The sequence below is a fragment of the Schistocerca americana genome, chromosome X (genome assembly GCF_021461395.2).
Source record: "Schistocerca americana isolate TAMUIC-IGC-003095 chromosome X, iqSchAmer2.1, whole genome shotgun sequence".
Classification (NCBI taxonomy): Eukaryota; Metazoa; Arthropoda; class Insecta; order Orthoptera; family Acrididae; genus Schistocerca; species Schistocerca americana.
Genome location: NC_060130.1, coordinates 369,204,863 through 369,232,056, shown reverse-complemented (window position 1 = coordinate 369,232,056; position 27,194 = coordinate 369,204,863). Strand labels below are relative to the sequence as shown.

The 27,194-nt window shown below is 43.4% G+C and overlaps 1 protein-coding gene across 1 annotated transcript in view; it reads right to left on the bottom strand.

The window, feature by feature from the left end:
• Positions 1 to 27,194, bottom strand: part of LOC124555150 (transforming growth factor-beta-induced protein ig-h3-like) — a 326,998-nt gene that overhangs the window by 64,722 nt on the left and 235,082 nt on the right. The window contains exons 5-7 of the mRNA XM_047128967.1: positions 26,617 to 26,775; positions 11,298 to 11,429; positions 5,607 to 5,775 (exon numbers count right to left, since the gene is read on the bottom strand). Coding sequence (XP_046984923.1) covers positions 5,607 to 5,775; positions 11,298 to 11,429; positions 26,617 to 26,775 — 460 coding nt within the window. The remainder of the gene's footprint in view (positions 1 to 5,606; positions 5,776 to 11,297; positions 11,430 to 26,616; positions 26,776 to 27,194) is intronic.

The following is a 27,194-nucleotide window of genomic DNA, read 5'->3' as shown; positions in this document are numbered from 1 at the left end:
GTGGAGGAATGGGACGCACTACCACAGGAGCTCTTTAAGAACCTTATAGCCAGCATGAGAGCACATTGCAGAGCATGTCTTGCCGTCTATGGTGATCACGCGTCCAATTAAGAACCACGTTCCGTCTTTTATAATGTACAGGGGACCATCATTAATTTCGGTGATTTCGGTGAAATTATTGTCTATGAACAAAACTGTCATTTTGTTCGTATCATTTCTTATTTCTTTCAGTTACCTACTGTACTATACTGTAACAGCTCCTTATATGTAGAGTCGAAGTTTCATCGAGCTATGTGACTTGGCAGTGGCACATCATGCGAAAGTTACTTTAGTCCTTAAGTTTTGCACACCACTGTATTCAAACTTCAACGAACATATTCCTCCTTATGACACATTAAGCATATTATAACACAGAGTGTCAATTTTTATATCCTGTGTTTCAGCAAATAATGGTATCATATATTTCCTTGGCGCCTCCTATGATTGCATTGCACATAACCGGAGGGAGCCTACTAGCCAAAAGCTACGGTTTACTCGCCAGTTAGTTGGCTTCGCTAACCTCTGTATCTGTAGTTTGGTCAAATGATTGCCCTCCGTTCACTGTAGTTGCTCATGAACTCCTACGGTAATACTGCGGGACGCTACCCGTAGCTCCGGTTAACCTTCACCGTTCATGAGCTCTGGCTACTTGTAACAACAAGGCATCAGCCCACCTGACCTCAGGCGTCAGTTCTTTACCAAATAATGGTAGGTCCATTGACATATCAACACGAGAACATTACTTGCTTTGTAATATTGCTCTCTTTGCTTCAGGTTATAATACAACTATTACGGATTTTTCATTCTATACCACTAATATAAAATAATGCCTTACCAATATTTGCAGCTACGCCTAGCACTGCAGGCTGCAAATATTATAGCAAAAATTCTATATTTAGGACAAAAATATCATATATCCTCCTAATACAGTAGCGTTTAGTAGCATCCCATTGTCGGTTGAATACTAATAACACAACGAAAATTCGAAACTATAATGTGATGCTAATTCTATGACTGCTTCTCTTCATTGTAATATTCTTTCATTGTGTCTTCGTTCACAGACGAGGTTGAATAATTCTCAATCACTAGTTTCATTTGGATCAAATCCCTGTCTGGCCGTCGAGATTTAGGTTCTGCACTGTTTCGCTTAATAATTATGGTACATGTGACATCAAAAAAATGGTTCAAATGGCTCTGAGCACTATGAGACTTAACATTTGAGGTCATCAGTCTCCTAGAACTTAGAACTACTTAAACCTAACTAACCTAAGGACATCACACACATCCATGCCCGAGGCAGGATTCGAACCTGCGACCTTAGCGGTCGCGCGGTTCCAGACTGTAGCGCCTAGAACCGCACTGCCACACAGCCCGGCACATGTGACATCGATTTTTTCGTCGTCGTGCATATTTCTCTTACGTAACTAAGTCGACACGTATAATTCTCAAGCTTTCTTACAGTGGTAGGCGGAGGCTACTTCGTAGCATTGTTAGCCATTCCCACTGCTGTTTCGTTCGCATATGGAATACGAAAAAAATGACTATCTACATGCCTCTGCGCGTGATCTACTCTCTGATTGTCATTCGAAGTACATCAAAGAGACAGTACAACTGTAACGCTGTCTGTTGCCAATACCGATTGTCTCAGCTTACACAACAGGATTTCATGTGAAAAACGACTACTGTCGTCTAACGATTCTCATTCAAGTTCCCTACACCTCTCTGAAACACTTCAGATATGCTAACATGTTGCAATCTTAGCATTGTGTCTGTGAATGTCTTTGATTTCTACTGTTATTCCCGCTTTATTGAAGGCTCCAAACATTGGGGAGCTACACTTCAATGCTATGGCCTTTTATGCGTTTTCCTTACACGATGCATTGCCTTTACCCTTGCTCCACTCACTGTTATCCAAGTCTACTGGTCGTCAACTCAAAAACCAATTTCTTGAATCCTTTCCATTCCATATTGACTTGCAATAGTACCCGCAGCTTTTTAAACGATGTGGCATGCTTCCTCATTTTACCACTAATCCTGTAACCGGAAGCTGTCGGATTTTCTTGTTTATGGGCATTAACTTACGTTCATTCATATATCTTAAAGAAAGCTCCTATTCAATCCAGCTGATGGAAACACTGTCCGAGCCATGTTGCGTCGTCTTTAAACTCAAGCAGCGATTATAATTTCCGACAGACAACAGCTTCGCCAGTGAACAATCTGAGTAAGTCAGCGTTAAAAAAATGGCTCTGAGCACTATGGGACTTAACTTATTTGGTCATCAGTCCCCTAGAACTTAGAACTACTTAAACCTAACTAACCTAAGGACATCACACACATCCATGCCCGAGGCAGGATTCGAACCTGCGACCGTAGCGGTCGCGCGGTTCCAAACTGTAGCGCCTAGAACCGCTCGGCCACTGGGGCCGGCTAAGTCAGTGTTATCTCGAATTAGTTCAGTTTGTGTTTTTCTATTTTAACACCAGGCGAATATAACATATCGCTTCAGGAACAGGTGTAGGCAATGACAGTGGTTATCAGAAACTGATTTGAGTAAAACGTCAAAGCAACAAGTTTAACGAGTGTCGAGTCGAGTTGAAGAGTTCATGCTGTGTTAAAAGAGACTTAAGGAGCTGAAGACAAATAAAAATCTGAAATTCATGCCGTGCTTAGAAATAATTTCGAACATAACGTATCAGATATGGGGTGGGAACCAACTATATGATTAGTTTAACAACAAATGTAATCATTGATAGCTGAGTGGATTTTCACAAGTCTGAGAGTAATAACGATATGGAGATCAGAGCTGATGTTCGTCCACTCGTCCAACGTAATGCTAACCAATCTAAAAAACAACACCAAGAAAGGCTTGTCAAGTGAATGAGACGGGTGATTGGCACGTTTCCTTCCCACGTGTCAATACTCGTGACAACAGTGAATAACGATATTTATAAATTGCTTGTGGTATTCTTGTTAATTGTTCGTACTGAATTATAGTCGATGAGTTATTTAGTTAGTTAATGCGTGTCAGCCAAACCAGATTCACGATATACGCTTTAATGCGGAGCATTTCAATTGAACAGGTGTCTTAAAAATAATACTTGTATGGGTACACGCTGGCTAGTTACGGATTTTTCTGTATAAATGATTAATCATTACCATTCAGGAATTCATGTGTGGTATAGAAGGAGTTGTTAAAACACTCTGTCTGTCTGTCAGACGTTTTATTCCAGTTGGTAGATTATCAAAGAGTTGTATAGCTATATATTTCACCGCGTTCTGTGTCAGAGTTAGAGCAGTTAATGAGTAATTACGTTCTCTTGAACAATGAATACTTTTAATGTAAGTGAGGAATCACCTCAGGATGTTATTCAATAAGACGACAGGGAATGAAAGTGTACAAAATATATTAACTTATTGACTTCTTTAGGCTCAAAGTTGACAGTTGTTCTAATGAGAAAAGTAGCCTTACCTGAACGCTTCAGTAGGTCTCCTATATGGTTTTTCCAGTTTAAGTTTCCACCAATATGTACAGCTAAGAACTTAGTACTTTCTACCCTGTTATTTCTTCTTGGTATTCTAGTTTAATAAAGGTGAGATATTTTTGATAGTATAGAAATCTGTGAATTGTATTCTTTTAAAGTTTAAAGTCAGTTTGTGAATATATATGAATTTGCAAGACGACTTAATTCCTCAGAGGTAAATTTTGAAAAACAACAAAAGCCAGTTTATTATCTTCCTGAAGCGAATAGTGCACCAACTTACTGTACGATGTGATACGATTGTCGGGAATGTACTTGAGCATTTTGCGAATATCTTTAATTTTGTTCTCATTGAGCGGACACGCATCATTTGGATAAACATGTCTGGTTGATAGTTCTGGGCTACGTGGATATGTTGGACAGAGTGTGAAAGAATGTTGAATTATTCCAGCTATGAACGGTTTTGTCACAAGTATTCCGCTCTGTTCAGCAGATAATCATAATTCCTTAAAAGTTGGAGCAGTGCACACCTTTTTATCCCTAGCCCTCAACAGAAGTCTATGGAACTGACCTTTTTTTTTGTAATAAAATGGCCACTAGTTATTGTAATCATAAACATCTTCACTTTCAATGATAGTAACTGTAAAATTTCCTTTACCACTAGAGCTAACTATGAGTTCATACACGTCCTTCAGTGTATAGAGTCTGTCCACTGTCTCAGTCTTCTTTTCACTACTGCAAAGCCATTATCTGACGGAAGAAAAGAGTGTCCTCCGACGGGGAAAGTAAATACGATGCTCAAACAATGCTTCTGAGCACTTACAACCATTAAAAGCCTGATAAGGGTAATGTTCTTATTCTGCCCTGGACATCCCTCACAAAACAAAACAGATTTATTTAGCACTAGATGAAACACAGGTATTGTAATAACGGAGAAAAAAGCTGCATACCTGACAAGCAAATCAACTTAAGTGCTGGACTAAGGCAGTTTTGCCGGGTGACACGAATATTTCTTTACTAGAAGTAATGTACAGAAGATGCGCACACGTGGTATTAAACTTCAAGGCCCTTTTTAAGGGCGTGGGGCGAGATCAAGACCACAGGGCGGGTGCTCGAGTGTATCCCACTTGAGTTGTGAAACTTTTGTGTTACGACACTTGCGATGTGGGGACGTACGTTATCATGAAGCAGCAGCACCCCATGTCGCACGGAACTTGGGGCACCATTCCACTACGGTTGTTTACGAGGGGCATGGTGACTCATATATATTCTTAATTTTCCGGTGGGTGTCTACCTGTATTTGTCTTTCGGCAGCCAATTCAAGAATGAAAGCACGTTAGTACTTTTTTGACGCATTTGATAATAACGTCGCCGTAATTCACGTTCCCGTATTTATCGCACACACATCGGAAAGGACACGAATGCTACGATAATCCGATAATCACTTGCCCACATGTCGGTGTTTATATGCCCGCATCAGAGTCTCAAAAATGGTTCAAATACATCTGAGGTCACCAGTCCCCTAGACTTAGAACTATTTAAACCTAACTAACCTAAGGACATCACACACAGCCATGCCCGAGGCAGGATTCGAACCTGGGACCGTAGCAGCAGCGCGGTTCCAGACTGAAGCGCCTAGAACCGCTCGGCCACAGCGACCGGCTCAGAGTCTCACTAAGTGGCATATACGCTGCAGCAACGCCATGAGGTGGAAAATTTCTTATCGTTCCTTGTGTGTGTGTGTGTGTGTGTGTGTGTGTGTGTGTGTGTGTGTTTTTGAATGTTTTAGGTTCAGTTTGTTAATTTAAAAACTAGTCTGTTAACGTATGACGCAGAGACTTTTGCACACTGTCATTATCAAAGTGTTAAGAAAACTTCGTTTGCTGTGTGAATGCTCCTTTTGAAACTCTGCGATACAGCGACGAAATTTACACTCAGCGTAGTACCTGCAGCAAACGAAATTAGTTCTCCATGTTTGATTGAAGAAATGTTCCTCGACTGAAGTATCGAGCATTTTTTAACGACTACGGCAGTAGTTTTGCCACAGTTTAACGTGACGACAAAGGTGAGAAGCAGTGAAGAACTCACCCTCCCTGGCGGCGTCGTCCTGCAGGATGCGGTCGAGGCGCGACTTGGGGATCTTCTGGAAGGCCTCGTCGGAGGGCGCGAGCACGGTGCACGGCTGGTGCGAGCCGCGCAGCCGGTTCACCAGCCCCGACTGCTCCATCGCCTTCGCCAGCTGCCAGAAGCGCCCGTCCTGCCGAACACACATGCTGCACATAGCTTACGTCGCAAACCACTGTTACGGCCGAAACTGATAGTCTTCTGTAAATTCGAGTACTGTGACTGAGAGCGTCACTCTTGTGTTTAGCCAGGCTGAAGAAAAGATGAGTATCTCTTTACTAAGTGCTAATTCATAGTTTGCCTGTGTTCTCGCACTTGACGATTTTCGATGAAATTATTTGAAATGAGTACCAGATGAACATTTCTCGCGTCCTTATCGATCTATACAGTCAACAATTGAGAATTACTATGTACGCATTTCAGCAAGTCAAATTTGTGCTCAACGAGTGTAGGTGCCGCCCGTTAAGATGCCACTATGTGTTAATGAAGTATGTATGAGAATACAGGTTTTCTCGCCGAAATTTAAGCAATGTTTCTACAACATTCTGAGTTGTCTATTACGGCGGTGTGGGTCTCCCGCATCGTCCCCCTACGCTCCTCGGAGTATGGGAATTCTCTCATTTTCATGTACAGCATCGAGACACCACAGGTAGAATTATATTAATACCTTCTGCTGCTAACGGGCATTGATATATATCAACGGGGACAGGTGAAAATGTGTGCCCCGACCGGGACTCGAACCCGGGATCTACTACTACATGGCAGACGCTCTATCCATCTGAGCCACCGAGGGAACAGAGGATAGCGTGACTGCAGGGACTATCTCGCGCACGCCTCCCGCGAGACCCACATTCTTACCTTGTATATCCACACAAATGGTTCAAATGGCTCTGAGCACTATGCGACTTAACTTCTGAGGTCATCAGTCGCCTAGAACTTAGAACTAATTAAACCTAACTAACCTAAGGACATCACACACATCCATGCCCGAGGCAGGATTCGAACCTGCGACCGTAGCGGTCACTCGGCTCCAGACTGTAGCGCCTAGAACCGCACGGCCACCCCGGCCGGCTATATCCACACACTAAATTTGTAGTGTCCCACCCCAACAGACTCATTACTCTTGGAAGACATTCTTACCAAGTCCCGTGAGAGTTCGGCGAATATATGTGCATCGGCACAGAAGAAGTAGGTCATGGCCGGTGTTGCCAGAACTATATCCATATAACCATAGGAAGTGGTTCTTTGTGGGCTCTGAACTACATACTACCTCTCTCTGGTGCACCAATCGCGTGTTCGGAAATGAGTTTCTCGTCATTGATGGGGGTTTTGGTGGAAAACGCAAGAATAGCGTGCCTCAGCCAGAGAGACATGTCTCCAGTATCAGCTGAAAGGTTCCGTTTCGGAAACGGATACGTGTCGGAGGGCTTCGTATAATACATAATGATAGATTTGTGTTGGAAATGCTAAAAATATTTTCCTCACAAGTTAAGGATTTTTCTATTAATGTGTTGCATGTTCTGAAAATAAGCGCAATGCGTAGTGCTGTGAAGAGATGCTTCGGCACAGAGCCTGTGCTTTAAGGTGACTGAACCAAGGTGGTGGCATCTCTTGGACATATCACGAACTCGTCGTCCACAAAGATGGATTTTAAAGCGAGGGTTGTAGGGCTTCGGAAATTTTAAACGATTCTTTTTGCAGTTGACCTTACCTGGTGACCGCCATTATTATTTTATGTTTTGAGAAAATGGTTGGAAATAGAAAATCGTAGTTAACTGCACATTTCGTCGTTCTTAGAGTAAGGCATTTGCAGAAGAACATTGTCTTACAGAGCATTAAACTGATGATTTTAGTCTGCATATAATGAGAACTTGCTGAGTCGATGAATTGTAATTGCTTTGGTGCAACAAAGCGAGATAGGTTCCGGATAAAAACTTACGATGGACATAGGGAAGATTTTCTTTTCTATTAGAAGAAAGTGGCAGAAGTAACTAGAATTTATTTTTGATTCTTTTACAGAGGCCAAGGCTTGTGTAGGACTTGAATGGAGACAAGTAGATATTGATGATTTATTCTACTGCATCATCTTCAGAGCTATGCGAAAACAGAAGCCCATAGTGGCATTGAACGGTTTACTGATCAGTGTATTTTTATATTTAGTGTATCCTTTTACTTGCATACTAAAATTTTGTTTTAAATTGGGCTAATCGTTTCAGTAGCTTTTAGCGCAGTGATTATAACCAGAATAGTTTTTCCGAAGTTCACACGATAGATATAAAGAGAAGAAACACGACGGAAGCATTTGTTAATATTAGCCAAAGACGTATTACTGAAAATAATTTATTTAATCTATCGAACAACTGGAAGAGAATCAAAGAACTAAATCAGTAAGGAATTATAGGGGAGAGAGAAATTATTGGAATTGAAATTGTACTGTTCTTAGTTTTGAACTCTGACGATGAAAAGGAATACCCAAGCTATGACTGGTGTTGGCATTCATCTGTATATAATGCACAAAGAAATCATTTCTCTTTCTATGAGTAATACGGAATCACGCAAAATGGCTAATTAACGTCATAAAATAATTCATTTTACAATAACTTAAGGAGGACCTGCTACGAAGCGCTTATATCGCTGACGAGCATGACAAAACACCCCCACCGAGAGAATTTTGAAAGCAAACACAGAATTTGGACGTTAAAATATACTGAGTGCTTCAATGAAGTCAAAGTTTTAGGAGTATGATGTTGAATGCCATTAAAAAGAGGGAGACGAGGCGGTAAATTCTTGTTTCGTAGAACGCGGTCGGCCGCTGACGGATCCATAACCGCCCCCACTCTTGCACTTCCTAGTCCGACCGAAACCGACGTCCATGCGTGTCTCTCTTCAGGCCTTCAAAGATGTGAAAATCACACCGTGAAAGATCCGGACTGTACAGAGGATGTTTCTGTGTTTCCCAACCAAATCGCCGAAACGTTGCATTCGTCCGATTGGCAGCGTGGGGTTGTTTCCGTCCGACAGAATTCCTGCGCGTTTTGACATTATGATGTGTGGTAGTTTCTTCAAAGCGTCTTCATAGAGCTGTGCATTGATTGTGATTCCACGCTCGAGGAACTCCATGAGCAGAGGAAATATCGTGCTGTACGAAAACGCTCGCCCCACACTGCCAGTCGGACGACGGCTACGTTTCAGCGATTTGGTTGGGAAACATAGTAGTCCTACCTACAGACCGGATCTTTGGCCGTGTGGTTTTGACATCTCCGTCAGCGGTCGACCACTTTCTACGAAACAGGCACTTGTCGCCCCGTCTCCCAGTGCAATATAACATCTTAACGCGTGTGGTAATTGCTTTTTAATGGAACTATTCCATGATCCCGTTGTCGGTTTTCGTTTGAGTGCCCTTATAATACACACATCTAAAAAAATTTCGCATCACACCGGTTCTCAGAACTCCTGAAGATAGACGTTGACTGCGGATATTCTATCACAGACACAGATGTAAGCAATCATGCATGAGCAGCGCCTATTAGAGGGAGGGGGTCCGACAGCCAATCAGTTCCAGTCACTCCACCAGGAAGGGGGTACACGGCTCGTGTTGTCTGTAGTTTAACCATGCCTAGACGGTCAATACCTCGATTTGATCACGTCCGCATTCTTACTTTGTGCCTGGAAGGGCTCTCAAGAACGAACGTGTCCAGGTGTCTCGGAGTGAACCAAAGCGATGTTGTCCAGACATGGAGGAGATACAGACAGACAGGAACTGTCGATGACATGCCTCGCTCAGACCGCCCAAGGGCTACTACGGCAGTGGGTGACCGCTAGCTACGGATTATGGCGTGGAGGAACCCTGACAGCAACGCCACCATGTTGAATAATACTTTCTGTGCAGCCACAGAACGTCATGTTACGACTGAAACTGTGCGCAATAGGCTGCATAATGTGCAACTTCACTCCCTCTTGCAGTCACGACACCATGCAGCACGGTACATATGGGCCCAACAACATGCCGAATGGGCCACTCAGGATTGGCATCGCGTTCTCTTCACCGATGGGTGTCGCATATGCCTTCAACCAGACAATCGTCGGAGACGCGTTTGGAGGCAACTCGGTCAGGCTGAACGTCTTAGACACACCGTCCAGCGAATGTAGCAAATTGAAGATTCCCTGATGTTTTGGGGTGGCATTATGTGGGGCCGACATACACGGCTGGTGGTCACGGAAGGCGCCGTAACGGCTGTACGATACGTGAATGCCATCCTCCGATCGACAGTGCAACCATATCGGCAGCATATTGGCGAGGCGTTCGTCTTCATGGACGACAATTCGCGCCCCCATCGTGCACATCTTTCTCCAGAATAACGACACGCTCGACTAGAGTGGTCAGCATGTTCTCCAGACATGAACCCTATCGAACATGCCTGGGATAGACTGAAAAGGGCTGTTTATGGATGACGTGACCCACTAACCACTCTGAGGGATCTACACCGAATCGCCGTTGAGGAGTGGGACAATCTGGACCAACAGTGCCTTGATGAACTTGTGGATAGTATGCCACGACGAATACAGGCATGCACCAATGCAAGAGGACGTGCTACTGGGTATTAGAGGTACCGGTGGGTACCGCAATCTGGACCACCACTTTTGAAGGTCTCGCTGTATGGTGGTACAACATGCAATGAGTGGTTTTCATGAGCAGTAAAAAGGGCTGAAATGATGTTTATGTTGATCTCTATTCCGATTTTCAGTACAGGTTCCGGAACTCTCAGAACCGAGGTGATGCAAAACTTTTTTTGATGTGTGTATAATACGTGCATTTGTATCAAATCTGCACGGTACGAAGGTGTAGTACTAGTATTCTGCATCGGTCTGCGACTATACTACAGCGTTTGTGCCCTTATACAATCAAGCTGATAATTATTATGTGAAAGGAAAAGTTTTAGGAGGTGAACTTTTCTACTGCTTTGGCTGTTGTTCGTAAAGTATATGGGCAATTAGTAACCGCTTCTCTGTGACCCTTACATATTGGCAGAATGTGTTTCTTAATAAAGATAACTGACAAGTGTCAGAGTGTTTGTACTACTGGGCCTATGTGAAACACTGGCCAGGGCGCAGTATCCTTGAAGGACAGCTGTTGGACGTAAAGCAAAGAATCCTTGTCCTGTCTATAGATTCTGAGACTTTGTAAACAAAGAGACTGTGGAAATACAAGTGAATGGCAATTTAGTCAACCGGAACAGTGGTTTCCATCTGAGTTACACATGGGATACTGCATATCGCCGATTCGAGACGAGCGTTCCCTGAGAGCTATGCATACAGTAGGAGTTACGGAGTGGTGTCATCTGGACTCGACGTCTGGCCCACCTACTACCACATCTCCACCAGACAGGAACACTCACTTTACGAGTCACGTCTATATAAGATGATTTTCCTACATGATTCCGACATTTTGTCAGGTGACGAGTAGAGAATTTATCGGAATGTTATTTGAATATGACGTTCTTACTGAGCATTGACATGTATTTAACATCTCTTCTGGTAAGATAGCAAATGTCTTTTCAGTTTGCGTTTCCAAACTGACTGTAACGAATGAAGATATCGATAGCGATGACGAGAGAAGGTGGCTGACATTAAGCAGATGGGTGATGAGGGCCTTACCTCCATGATGATCTCAGCGACGTCCCTCTTCTCGACGAAGACGGGGTCCAGCACGCCGTCTACCAGGTGAACCACTCCGTTGGTCGCCTCCAGGTCGCGGCGCGCGATCCGCTTGCAGTTCACCGTCTCCACCTGACACACACCCCATACTAGGTTGGAACACACTTTTATCACCAATACAGAGTTATTAAAAAGTACCTCCGTGGTTTCGGAAGATGACTGCGTGGAACATACAACACAGACAGTAACATGACACGTACCGGTAGAGAGAGCATTTCTCCATGTTTCGATTCGTAATACGCGCTGTGGCATAGTTGCTCTAGTGGGTAGGCGTGTAAGAAAATGTAAACAAATCATCCGCCCCGTACTATCGCATTGAATTAGTTCGTGTCTGCATATGGGCAACCCAGTGAAAAGATTTACAAAGCGGAGGTCGTTGTTACGCCTTCTCGTGCAGTTTGCGCCAGCGACTTCAATGAAATGCTCTTAAAATTTCTGTTTACCGGGTCACAAATTCAAATGGCTCCAAGCATTATGGGACTTAACATCTGAGGTCATCATTCACCTAGACTTAGAACTACTTAAACCTAACTAACCTAAGGGCATCACACACATCCATGCCCGAGGCAGGATTCGAACCTGCGACCACAGCAGCGCGGTTCCGGACTGAAGCGCCTAGAACCGCTCGTCCACAGCGACCGGCTTACCGGGTTACAGACGGTGCCCATATTAAGCATCGGTAATGTGAGTTAAAAACTTCGAGAGATGCTCTGTCCACAGAAATATGTCTTTATTGTTTATGTACTGAAGTTTTCGCACAGTCATCTTCTGAAACTCCGAAGTGCTTATAAGTAACCCTATATTCGGCTGGCAGGAAAAGGAAAGATTGTGGAGTAACGTTCCTGTACATGAGACTGAGCCAATGTCCTCGGTGAAAATTATAAAATGTTGCAGTTTCTCAGGGAGTGCGTCTGTTATATGAGGCACAGTAAGGTCTGCGGGCCCTTGATGCGAACTTAGTGGCGAAGGTATGTGGTGCACCAGATTTCCTTTTCCCTTCATTTCCACGGTGATAAACAACATAAACACAAAACTACACTCTATAATCAGTCCTGAGTAATCCGCGTGACACTGATATACTTGATGTTCTAACTGAATAACTGAAGGCAACCGTTCCACACTGTTTTAATACGTCCCACAAACACTCATGACAATGGGTCACAAACCAATAACAAAGTGTAATTTTTTCTTCGTGTTGCTACCCAGCAAATCAGTTTTCTTGAGTACGCCCCGAATCAGCACTCTAAGTAGATCTTCAAACATATTTCTATTTCATGGCGATGTTAAGACGTTCCATCTGCTAAATGATATATAAACGGTACGATTATAGGGTGCTTAATATTTTCCCTGCTTTGTTTTTGTAATTCTTTTTGACGTCACATGAAAATTATGAGCGATTCCTTATACAAATCACAGATCAGCAAGAGAGCATTTCGAATGCTGTGTTTCGGTGACAGCTTCACGTGATTACTTGTTGCACTAGTTGTAGACTGTCGGCGCACGACAACTCTGAAATGAGAAACGTGCATGACACGATCATCGTAGCGGCACGGGAGTTCACGTTTGTCCTACGATCGACAAATTCTCGTCACTCGTACAGCTGTCCTGTACATAGTTGGAGTTCACGACCAATGACGTGTTTTCAGATTTAACTACTAGCAACTGCATTCCTAATTTGAAATCTGTCTTCTTTTTCTAAGGATTCCTACATCTCATATGGGGAATGAAGTGACAAGAAGCTTTGATTCAGCATAAGCCATTCACACGTAGTTCATGGAAAGGAGAATAACGAAAGTAAGTGTTTAACTTTCCATCGATAACGAGGGCATTTCAAACACAGCACAAGTTCGGATTGGCGAAGAATGGGGAAGGAAAACGTAATTGAACTTGTTAGTGGAATCATACAGGTATTTGCCTAAGTGGTTTAGACACTGTAGCCTGCTACCTAAACACTGAGGCGACAGAATTCATGGGATAGCAATGTGCACAAATACAGATGCCGGTAGTATCTCGTATACAAGGTATAAAAGAGCAGAACATTGTAGGACCTATCATTTGTACTCAGGCAAAAATGGAAATGAGCGTTTGGCGTCATTGGCCGGGAGGCCCCTTGCGGGGCAGGTCCGGCCGCCTTGGTGCAGGTCTTATTACATTAGACGCCACATTGGGCAACCTGCGCACCGGATGGGGATGAAATGATGATAAAGACAACACAACACCCAATCCTTGAGAGGAGAAAATCTCCGACCCAGTTGGGAATCGAACCCGGGCACGTAGGACGGCAACCCGTCACGCTGACCACTCAGCTATCGGGGCGGATTGTACTCAGGTGATTCATGTAAAACTGTTTCCGACGACATTATGGCCGCACGACGGGAATTAACAAACTTTGAACGCAGAATGGTGGTGGTATTTTTTGTGGTAAGTTCATCTGGGACCAAACTGTTGAGGTCATCGGTACCTAGGCTTACACACTACTTAATCTAACTTAAACTAACTTACGCTAAGGACAACAAATACACCCATGCGCGAGGGAGGACTCGAACCTACGACGGGGAGAACCGTGGCAAGGCGCATGAGACCACGCGGCTATCCCACTCGGTTGCGGAATGGTAATTGGAGCCTGACGCGTAGGGCATTCCATTTCGGAAACTGGAAGGGGATCCAGTATTCCGAGATCCACAGTGTGAAGAGTGTTTAGAGAATACCAATTTCATGCATTACCTCTCACCACGGACAATGCAGTGGCCGACGGCCTTTACTTAACGCCGAGAGCAGCAGCGTTTGCATAGAATTGTCAGTGCCAACAGACCACCATGTCTGCGTGAAATAACCGCAGAAATCGATGTGGGACGTACGACGAACGTAGTGTTAGGACAGTGTGGCAAAAGTTGGCGTTAGTGAGTGTCTTTGCTAATAGCACGACATCGCCTGCAGCACCTCTCCTGGGCTCGTGGCGACATCGGTAGGACCCTAGCCGACTGGAAAACCGTGGCCTGGTCAGATGAGTCCAGATTTCAGTTGGACAGAGCTGATGGTAGGGTTCGAGTGTGGCGTAAGCCCCACGCAGCCATGGACCCAAATTGTCAACAAAGCACTGTGCAAGCTGGTGGTGGCTCTATGATAGTGTGGACTGTGTCTACATGCAATGGACTGGGTCCTCTGGTCCAAATGAACCGATCATTGACTGGAAATGGTTATGCTCGGTTACTTGGAGAATATTTGTAGCCATTAATGGACTTCACGATCCCAAACAACGATGTTATGTCACTGGGCCACAATTATTCGTGATTGGTTTGAAGAACACTGTGAACAATTTGAAGAGCATTGTGGACAATTGGTGTGAATGATCTGGCCACCCATCGAACATTTATGTGACATAATCGAGAGGTCAGTTAATGCACATAATCCTGCACCGGCAATACTTTCGGAATTATGGACATCTATAGAGACAGTGTAACTCAATATTTCTGCAGGGGACTTCAAGTTGTTAAGTCCATGCCACTTTCAGATGCTGCACTAGGTCGGGCAAAAGGAGGTCCGACACGATATTAGAAGGGTCCCACGACTTTTGTCACCTCATTGTACAAGCAGCACAGGTTCTTACTTCAGTCACGTTTTAATACAAACCTGGGACGACGGGTTTCAGCGGCATGATGCCGTCATCAGGTGCTCATCTATTAATTACACATTATTTTGTCGTGCCAAATTAAATCTGATATTTAAACGGACTGAGGGAGAAAAGTGTGCTTTTGTATAAGTCGCAGGCCACGTACAGTTTTATGTAGTATTTATAATTTTAAGTTTAATCAGCAAATATGGAGTCACGCCAATGTGATACCATAACTACATGCGGTTTCGCTGGCGAGGCAAGTGTGCGCATTTCTACGTTCATGAAATATAAAAAAAAAAGCGAAAAAAGTCTCGATTATGCACAAGACAGCGAATTCACATTATTCTTCGTTTGTAAAAAAAATCTAGTTTTCAGTTTTATTTTTTTCGCGAAGTGGGCACTATGGACATGTCCCACGTTGTATGGATATCTCATAGGATGGCTATATGTGAGCGCCACATAGTGCCGAATGAAGTTTTGGTTCCACTTGAAGTATCACGTACACTACATCGTCCACATACAGAATCTGCAGCTTATGTGTAGGCCTCATTTCGATATAGGACACAATTCAAAGGTATGTTTTAGGTTTATGATTTCTTGGAGATGCTTCCAAATAACCATGCATTCATACTCCTTATTACAATTTTCATTGTCGAACAAGATATCATCTCTCCCGATGAGCGCGATACTGCACATACACGTTAATTGTTTTGACAACACATTTCCCTTGAAAGAGCTTTATCTCTTAAAGGTAACACACATAACCTTAACTTAACGCTTAAATTAAGTGAAGAATGAAGGGAAACAGTGAGCAGATCTGTTTCAACAAGGACCAGAAGAACGTCTAAAACCCTGATAGCGGACGTATTGGTGGAAAAGTAGTTATTATGGAATCTCTCTCCCGCTGTTTAAGAAAATCCTACGTCGTTTTCATCGTAACACTGGCAACCCTTTTCGAATGTTTGATGTTTTACTTGTTTAAATCATCTGTTACTAGGCAGCACAGAAATTACGCAAAATTATGTGCCAAGATCTCATTTCCGCTACCAGACACAGAGGACCCATGTGGGGATAGCAGTATCAACACAGAGGCATTTGAGTTCAGTGGAGGTGGCGGTGGGGGGGGGGGGGGAGGGGGGGTTAGTCGAGACGCGTTCTCTATTTTCTATATTTATGGTCTTTCTCTCGCTAGTTCCAGTACGGTTTAAAGCTTTTTTACACTGCACCTTGTTTTGCTCGGCAAAGAATTTCGTTTACTGTTTCTATCTTTGTGACTCTCCTTCGTTTTGTATTTCTTATGTCATATTTCTATTCACTACTGTGAGGTATTTGTCTACGACCATGCCCTATATTTAAACTAGTTGTCACTTGACAGGCAACGGGCTGCAGGGCTCTCGCCACCAACAAACCAATGGCAGCCGGCTACCACTGCGTTGCCACTTCGCTCTGCCGAGCTGACTAAGGGATTGTGCCAGTCAGTCCTCAGCGAACCGTTGTAGACGTGCGGGTGAGAGATTTGAGTGACTTGTAGCTTCGCGTGTTTACGTTGTCTGATGAGAGCAGTCACAAGAGAGGGAGGCCAAGGTTGCACACTCCTCGGAAACCTCCAAAAAGTGGCGGACATGGAGTCGTTATACGCAGTCAGGCGCGTGAATACGTTTGTTCCTTAAGGGAGTATTTTGAGAGAGAGAGAGGGATGCAGGAGGGCCTCTCGTTCCTTTGGATAAGGTGGCGGAGTGAATTGCAGCTGCTCTGCAAGTTAGCGAACGATCAGTAATAAGAATCTGCAAGGAGAAATTCACGAAAGAAGGCTCAAGCGAATCATCTAAATTGGAGACTCCTGGGAAAAAGAGGCGACTAGAGAAGAGGGTCACAAAACTTGACTCTTTTCAGGAAGATGCCATTCGTCGTCAAATATACGCATTTTATTCGAGGAAGGAGTAAAATGGCTCTGAGCACTATGGGACTTAACTGCTGAGGTCATTAGTCCCCGAGGAAGGAGCATCCAACACTCAAAAAACTACATGTTACCCTCACAGCGACTGACCTGTTTCAGGGTAGTAAATCGTCTTTGTTACGAGTCGTGAAAATGTTAGGATTCCGCTATAAATCCATCTCTGGCAGAAAGTTACTAATGGAACGCCAAGATATTGCAGCCTGCCGATGCCGCTTTCTTAGAGAATTAGTGGGGACAAATTTTCATGATATCGTTTGGCTTGGTGAAACGTGGATGAATGCAGGACACAGTTTAAAAAAAGGCTGGACAGACGGTACCATCTGCGGTAGTATGGCAGCTCCGATCGGCAGAGGGAAAAGGATAATTGTAGCACATGCCAGAAATTCAAAAGGTTTCATTCCAAATTGTCTGCTGCTATTCAGTTCAAATAAGACCTCCGACCACCACGAGGAGATGAACCACAATACTTTTGTGAAATGGTTTGAAGTCTGTGTGCTCCAGAACTTAAAAAAAACTCTATCATTGTTATGGATAACGCTCCTTATCACTCAGTAATACAAGATAAAGCACCCACAAAGGCAACGAGGAAAAACGACACTGTTAGCTGGTTACAGAAACATAAGGTACAGCTCGACAGTAATTTGACAAGGGCAGAATTATTAGAACTTGTATCGCAACAGAAGCCAAAGAACCCTATTTACATTGTGGATGAAGTAGCAAAAAAATATGGGCTCAGACTGCCTCCTTACCATTGCCATTTCAACGCAATAGAGCTGATTTGGGCTCAGGTTAAACGGCATATTGCTGCAGAAAATAAGAAATTCACATTAACCGAAGTGGAACGCCTTTTGAAAGAGGCAGTTGAAATTGTGACATCGGAAGACTGGCAGAAGGTAGTGCATTACGTGAAAGGACGCATGAAGGTATCTTACAAGAAAGTGTCGAAGACTTGATTATATCTGTCAATACGAGCAGCGACACGGATAGTTCCACTGGCTCTGACTCTGAATTAAGCGGTGTTTTCGCATTGTCTGATTAGTGTGCAATATACTTACTGCCATTAAGTATTGTTTTTGTGAATTTATTTCGATTAATTCCTATTCTTATTGTGAGACTAAGAAATACTGTTTGGCCAGCTCTCGTCATTTCCTTACGGTAAGTTAGACTGAATTTTAATTCTATTTCATTTTGTATATACACCAAGATGTTATTCAATGTGTGTAATAGTTTTCGAGATTTGCAATCTAAATAAGAAAACATTTCCGGACGCGAAAATTTCTCACACTTCAATAGTTAATGTATCAACGGGCCTAATTAAAATTAAGAAAAGATATTTGATATGCTTAAAGATACCACTGAGACCGATACTGTACGTAAATTTCAAAATATTTACATAATGTTTATAGGAGATAGAGATTTTAAACGTCATACTTGTTTCGAGTTCAGTAGTGATAGGGTTGCTTAAAAACGCTGTTTTCAGAAATTTATATACAGGAAACGTAATGCACTACGAAAACTTTTAAGGATTCTTTCCCGAGTGCATTGTTTTGGTAACGAATGGAAAAAAAATATTTTGCCTTAACACCAATAGTTTTTCAGTAATGACGTGATAAGTTAGAAGCTGTTTGCGAAATCGAGAATTTAAATGGTTTCAAACAAATTAACGTAACTCTTGTCCTAATTAAAATTAAGAATAGATATTTGACAGATTGAGAGACATTGTAGAGATATACATCAGATGTGGGTTTGAAATTTTTTACTTACTTTTTGTAGAAGATACAGGCTTTAAAACGATTTTCTATCGCAGGGGGTAGCGATGCGCTGAGGCGGCTGCCTTCAGCCAGTGCTTGACGTGACAGCGCCGCAACTTCGCAGCGCAAACGTCAAGTGACAACTACTTTAAATCAGACTTTAAGAACCAAAAACCAAACGTTTGAATGGAAGTAAATGCCATTCACGAAAGCTTATATTTTAGTATATTTGTACCTACAGAACTAGTGAATAATCTAATATTTCTCATTCTGTTATGTTTTACTTATTATTGGTGCCTTGATTTTGCGTCATGATCCAGACTGTTAGGCCGATGTTCTTCATACATATACGACTTAAATGGATATAAGTTCATGGAATCGTGCATATGTGTCAAGCAGAACGCAGACATGAGATATTCACATAGAAGCGTAATCGTGTATGTGTTAATGTGTGCGAAGTGTTACAGAATGTTCCTTGGAAAGAGCCAGGGTAAACAAATAGGAAACGCTACATAGCCTCTAAAAGGTGGTAACCAGTGCCTAACGAGAAACAATATAAATTAGTTGAAATTCTTCCTCTGGAGATATTTGAAGAACTTTGTTTATGAAACGTAAGTGAATCAGAAGAGCTGTTGAAAGGAAATAAATAGCGTGAAGATGTTCGCACACCTCCAGGCAAATTCTAGTGGCTGCGTCATTCGATGATACAAAGCTGTCACGCGTTCTGCAGTACTGAACGTAGACACTGCTAACACATTCTATATTTTTTTCCTTTAAGGATTGAATAATAGTGTCAAGACCTTCGAATTTGTTCGTCTGAGATTGTAGTCGTATTCTACTTTATGTGCCTTTGCCTTCGTGTTACAGAAAATTGATGAAATTTCACATTCTCTATTGTTACTTATGGATCTCGAATGAATACTGTGAATAAAGCAATAAGAGATGCTCGGCTGGCGAACCGCTGGGTGATGACACTCATGTCTGCTACGTTCGCCTCTGACGTTTATGGTGACATTCTGCAATCCTTAACTAAGGCACTTCTTCTTGTCAGTTACTTGATGATTCTGCACTAGCAACAAACCGTATTTAAATGGCCAGAGGATATCATAATCCTTCATCTACTAACAATCAACCCGAAACATACCAAAACTACTCTCCGGCTCAACTTAGGAATGGCTCGCTTTCCAACGTCTATATCTACAAAAATTTGGTGTGAGCCATCCTACCCACGAAGAAATCATTCTACCAATTCACCAAATTCATTTAGATTGTTCCCTACGTAGAACACCTAGGAACTTCGTACAGCTCTAGCACACCTGTAAGATAAATCACTATCGTATCGCACATTGGTTATCCCAATACTCTGTCACACTATCAACGCACTGTACCTACTATACATAATTAGATTCTCCGAACCCTCGTACAGCGTAAATTAACTGATGCTTTACGAGTTAGCATCAGTTCTTCCGTAGAGAACTAGTTGGGCATTTTCATCCTTCACAGCTTCCCTACTTTACTTCACTTCCACATCTCCGGCCTTGCTTCCGTCATACATTTTCCCAAACATCTGTAACTCATCTTTACTCAGGTTCACTTCGTTGCCACTGCACAACCTACACAATGACCACTCAATGTCCTTTCTCCCAATCTACCATTTGTAGGTGTATGTAGTGCTATTAACGCCACCATCAAGAGCATCCTCAATAAGGATCACCATTGTCTTACATTAAATAACCAAACGTTAATACACAAATATTTTATTTATTGGGGAGTAAATATTTTTCTGTTTTACTTTATGCGTCATTCAGATGGATGTTACATTTTTTTTTACTACTGGCAGCTCACTTTTCTCGTTAAGGGCGAGGAGTTGTATAACAGCGAAGAAATAGTAATATAGGATGAGAATATATAATTACACAATTTCTGTAAAAAATTCTAGCGAATAATTTAGGCATAAAATGTTCTGAACTGTTGAGCAACAGGATGAAAGACCCTGCCCTAGTAACGCGTGAGATCCCTTTCGGCCCTAATGACAAATATGGTAAAATGATGTCGTGGACTGCACAAAGTATAAGTACACGGACTTATAACAGTCATCCACAATTCACAGCACTGATTAGAGCAGCATGTGATGTTTACTCATCTTTGGACAAAATTTAACGTGTAATTAAGAGAGTTCAATTCAGACGATTTTGGGAGTTAGAAACGTGACCGAGCGAGGTGGCACAGTTGTTAGCACACTGGACTCGCAGTCGGGAGGATGACGGTTCAAACCGTCTTGGTTCAGGCTTTCCGTGATTTCCCTAAATCGCTTCAGGCAAATGCCGGGATGGTTTCATATGTCTGTGGAGCATTCGGAGGTAATGATCTGCCTTTCAGAATGTGAAGACATCGAAAAATTTGCTGCTGATGAACAAAGTGTTTGAACATGAGACCTGCATTGCAAGATTCGATGGCAGATGTAGCAGAAGTCTTATTACATTTTATCCATTTGTTTTTATCCATTTGTACCAACAGGTGAGGTGAGTCATCAGTGTTGGCTACGTTTTTCCAGATTCAAACGTAATGTGATGCTGTGCCTGTATACATACTGTAATATACCGACAAAAACCGGCCTTCCGCAGAGTCACAGTGCTGCCAGGCTCCGCTGGTCGTAGCGGAATTCCAGGAATGCGGACAGAACTTAAATTGTTATGCCAGCTACTCATTCACACAATATAGCATATTTTGGTACAGACCCAGAGGTCCCCTTGGTCACGCTTAAGGTTATTAGCATGAAGTTACAAGTAAACACTATTGTACGACATGCAGAGAGCAATCTTATCTCTGGCGCCTAAACACTTCGTTACGTCCACTGCTGAAGACCATGTGAAGGAATGCTAGTTTTGAAGTACATTGAATGTGAGGCGCTCCAACGTACTTGGGCGAAGAAAATCAAGGGGAAAATTGATAAATGAGAGGAGAATGGAGAGAGAGGGAGAAGGAGAGAGCAAGAGAGAGAGAGAGAGAGAGAGAGAGAGAGAAAGAGAAAGACAGGAATTGGCGGGCAGAAAGCATGAACTAAGCCAACTGTGACGATACTAATCAAAGCCCTGGTCATATATAACGAACGGAAGAGGTGACGAAGTTTTGTTATAGAAGTGGAAAATGAGATTTTGTGGATCCTACGATAATTAGTAGACAGGAGGAGTCTTTCGTTTGAGACTGAGAGAGGCGGCTCGGAGACGAACTGCGAAGGTAGCGGCCGCTTCTCACATAGTCAATGACTAGATGCACATCGGAGGTAATTGGAAGTTTGTGGTAAGGTTTCATGGGACCAAACTGCTGAGGTCATCGGTCCCTAAGCTTACATACTATTTAATCTAAGTTAAACTAACTTACGCTAAGGACGACACACGCACCCATGCCCGAAGGAGGACACGAACCTGTAACGGGGGGAGCCACGCGGACCGTGACAAGACGCCCGAGACATAGCGGCTACCCTGCACGCCACATAGGAGGTCAGATACCGAATGCAGGCATAATGTTTGTTTACTTGATGGTCCATTGACGCAGTGAGCCGGATAAACGATCCGATCGGTAGCCTCTGAAGCAGCAGGACTCCGCAAACATGCCACGCTATGTAATGTATTCCCCTACTTTTGATCTAGCTCAAGCGACCCTGAGAGCACCGAGCAGTCTTATTCATTTGCGTAATTAATTGTTTATGAAGTTATACAGAATAAATGTTACCTCTTTTAGGTCTCAGTTGAAAGTTTCTGCACAATTCCTCCGAAACCCTATTAAAAATATCGATACAGCGTTAAGTTCATGGTCTGTCGCCCACGCCAGGAGGCGACAAGAGTCGATGGAGAGATTACGATAAGTGTAACGAACTCTCAAAGTCAGTGTTATTCCGTTCAAGTCAAAACTACCATTAAAATACTAATCTCAACGATCCCAGACGTGTTATGTCATTGTGTGGGATGGTTGTTTCAGTATTCCATATCTGATTTTCATGGGTGCTATCTCGTATAGGCGACTGTCATAATTTCAAGCCATAAGAGACCTCGTGATTCACACTTCGTTGACGAAAGCGGTTGGTACTTGTGGCGACAGTTTTACTCGAATTCAAGAATATACAACACTCACATGAGACGGTTGCCTGTCAAAGCAGCGTTTTTACATGACGATGGATACCTTGTTCCAGGTGCTTGACTTAGCCAACATGGCCCCGTCACGAACAAAATATAGTAAGCGTACGTTTACCCTGTATCCCCGCTGCTCGCACGTCACCAGCATGCCCCGATGATGCAGAAACAAGTCCAGTTAGTCTTACAGGTGCATTTAGCTCGCAGTAAATCAAATTCAAGAGGGAAAGAGTCACACCAAAACCCCACTCTCAAATTGACACTTAAACAAATAAAATTTTTTCGTTATCAGTTAACCCTAGCCAACTCCGTCACTTTTATCCAGCACCACCTCCAACTGGCCAGTGGCTCCACGCTCTGCCTTGAGGCCTCTTTTTAGCCAACAAGTCCACGATTTATAATCTAGACACTCGACGAGAAAAACAGAAAACTACCTAAGCAGAATTCGGCGTCCGTATATAGGAACGCACTTTCGAATCCTCTGCAGGCTTTCCGGGCGCGAAAAGTAACTTCGTTGATAACGAACGACTTCCAGAAGAATAAGAACCACTTTCAACACAAACTCCGGCGCCGAGAACCCACGACCTGCCGCCTCAGTCCCACGATGGCTTGCAGCCGGCTCGCTGATTTCGCCGAGCTACAGATCTCTCGAAGAAATTATTTTAAATTCTCGCCTACCAATTAATACACATCGGGAGTGAATGAAATGTAGGCATTTTCATTGGCCATTCCCTGCTCCCACTTACAGCACTTATATAACGTGCGGCTTTCTCGTGGGACTTTAAGAACTCACTTTGTAATGAGTGTTGAAAAACCAGCAGTCCTGGACAAATTACTCTTTCCCAAAATCCGCCTAGTGTCCGGATCGTGCAGCGGTTAACGCAATTGCCCAGTAAGCAGGAGATCCCGGGTTAGAGTCCCAGCCCAGCACACATTTTTCACTCGTCGCTGCTGATTCCGCATAAAGTCCCAAAACAGCTGATATCATAAGCTCCTTTCCTTTCTCCTCCTTCCACCTTCTCAATTACATAAGATGTACTACAGCTGCAGATTCCTCGTGGTGTCTGCTCTTTCGGATGTGTCCGAAAGAACAGACACCACGTACGTATTCATGAATATAATGTAATCAGTTAAATACGGGCACGAATTTTTATTAGTTGTGGAGCTAGAATCCAATTTCATGGTTTAGTTTCCACAGTCAGTCCAATAATAAAAGTAGTAGCCTACTTAAGGCGAACTTAACAATAAGCAGCCAACACCTAGTTATTCTCGCTCGTACTCGATTGTTTACATCAGTCTCGTGCACCTTGGCGTAGCTACATACCTACATGGCCCAGCTTCTCAGAACATAATTTTCGTGGGCGGTGTGGCGTCATTTTTATTATAAATAGTAGGTACCTGATTAATGATTAACGGACTCAGATTAAGTTAACGGAAGTGAAAGAATCCGTTACTTGAAAAGTTAACTTCGTTAATTAACAATTAACAGGTTAATCTTCTCGTGTCCAGTTACGTCTAGCAGAAGAACGAGTGAGGCGGCGCAGTTGTTAGCACAATGGACTGGCGTCCCGCCATCCTGATTCAGGCTTTCCGTGATATCCCTAAATCGGTTCAAGCAAATGCCGGGGTGGTTTCATTGAAAGGGCACGGCCGACTTTCTTCCCCATCCTTCTCTTACCCGTTGGGACCGATGACCTCGCTGATTGGTCCCCTCTCCCGAATCAACCAACCAATCAATTTAGCACAAGGCGGAGGAGCATAACGTAGGTAGTCTGTTTAGTGTATTTGTTGCATCTTCTAAGTGTTCTGCCAATAAAACGCAGTCTTTGGTTCGCCTTCCCCACAACATTATCATTGTGATCAAATGGTTCAAATGGCTCTGAGCACTATGGGACTTAACATCTGAGGTCATCAGTCCCCTAGAACGTAGAACTACTTAAACATGACTAACCTAAGGACATCACGCTCGTCCATGCCCGCGGCAGGATTCGAACCTGCGACCGTAGCAGTCGCGCGGTTCCGGACTGAAGCGCCTAGAAACGCTCGGCCACCATGGCCGGCTCAGTGTGAACATTCCATTTTAAGTTATTCATCATTGTTATCACTAGCTATTTAGCTAATCTGATAGCCTTTGGAATTGTGTGGTTTATAGTGCAACCAAAATTTAACGAATTCCTTGTAGAATTAGTGTTGATGACTCACGCGCTTCATTATCTAGAATCAATTGCCACTTTCCACACCATATAGATATCTTGTCTAAATCATTTTGCAATTGGTTTTGATCATCTGATGACTTTGCAAGACCGTAAATGACAGCATATCTGCAAACAATATAAGAGGGCTGCTCAGATTGTCTCCTACATCGTTTACGCATGTCGGTAACAGCAGAGGTCCTGCCACGCTTTCTCGGGGAACGCCAGGTATTACTTCTGTTTCACTCGATGCTTTCCCGTCAGTTAGTAAGAACTGTGATCTTTCTGACAAGAAATTACGAATCCAGTCACACAACTGAGACAATACTCCATCGACACGCAATCTGAGTAAAAGTCGATTATGGGGGACAGTGTCAAAAGCCTTCTGAAATCTAAAGGTATGGAGTTACATGGTACTGACAAACCATAAAATGTGATTTATTATGTTAAAGAACAGTTTTACAGAACAAAAATTCAAAAGACACGTTTGACAATTCCAAAGACAATACCACAATTAAAGATCGTATGTACGTGCGCTGTATCTTAGTCCAGAATGTTTGGTTCGTAAGAACACAAGCTCCTTGTAAACAATAGCCAGTAGTTATCTGAAGATGGCCTAATAAGCCGAAAACTAGTTCATACAAAAAAAACTGTCTAAGTGTTATTCAACCCTAAATAAAATAGAAAACTGCATTCGACATTCGAACCTGAAAAAATTCTCTCGAGAATTTTTGAGCTGTTATGAGAACTAATGAAAGTTTCTACAGTGTATACTGCGTTCGAAGGGGCCATCCACACCGACTCTTCGTTCTCTTACCAAGCGAACGAGCGACTGTTTTACTATCGTCAAATGACCCAGAAAATATAGTTTTCGTTTCACATCAGTACAAGTTGTGGTGTCACCGCCAGACACCACACTTACTAGGTGGTAGCCTTTAAATCGGCTGCGGTCCGTTAGTATACGTCGGACCCGCGTGTCGCCACTATCAGTGATTGCAGACCGAGCACCGCCACACGGCAGGTCTAGTCTAGAGAGACTCCCTAGCACTCGCCCCAGTTGTACAGCCGACTTTGCTAGCGATGGTTCACTGTCTACATACGTTCTCATTTGCAGAGACGACAGCTTAGCATAGCCTTCAGCTACGTCATTTGCTACGACCTAGCAAGGCGCCATATTCAGTTACTATAATCTGAACAGATAATATTGTGAATCATGTACCGTCAAGAGCGACGTTCATCTTTAATGGATTAAAGTTAAGTATCAAACTAATTTCTTCCGCTTTCTGAATTCTAATTCCTTGTCACGTTCCAGACCTCACGTCAATATAGTCCTTCCCTCCTCACGCCATCCTGCGTGAGCTAAAACGCGTGCTTTCGGCCTCCTCTAGTAACACGGTGTTGGCTCTTCAGCCAACACTACACAAGTAATCCATTCAAATAGCGATGCTGAAGACTCCCGGAGAGCAGCGAGATGCGATGTTTAACAATGGTCAGCGAGGGTGCAGAGTAAACGTACCCAAAGATCTCGTGTATGACACATTTTGTGTCCAACAGGAGTAGTAACTCACAGACATGGAAGATAGATACGGTAGCGTTTGATGTGTCAGAGTGCTCACCCCGCTGGCGTACTTGTTGACGCGCAGGTGATGCCCGGTGTAGCGCGACTCGAGCAGTAGGTCGGCCCGGAAGTGCTGCGACGGCACGCGTCCGGACACCATGTGGTACAGCAGCAGCGACTGGTCCGTCAGGCGCGCGCGCTCCTCCCGGGACAGCTCCTGTGTAACAGTAACAAATAGTTCAAATGGCTCTGAGCACTATGGGACTTAACTGCTGGGGTCATCAGTCCCCTAGAACTTAGAACTACTTAAACCTAACTAACCTAAGGACATCACACACATCCATGCCCGAGGCAGGATTCGAACCTGCGACCATAGGGTAGCGCGGTTCCAGACTGTAGCGCCTAGAACCGCTCGGCCACTCCGGCCGGCTAACAGTAACACCCTGTAACAAAACTTCGAGGAGTAACAGAAACGACTCTACAGATCGTCTAAGATATAGGGCAAAAACATTCCGCTATGCCACCCTTACGGCAGAAAACGAGAGTTGGTACGCTGACTGATTAGACTTGGCCGTCTCAGCAATGCTGTGGCACGCGTGGATGCATTCGATGCAATCCGACGTCCTGAATGTTGTC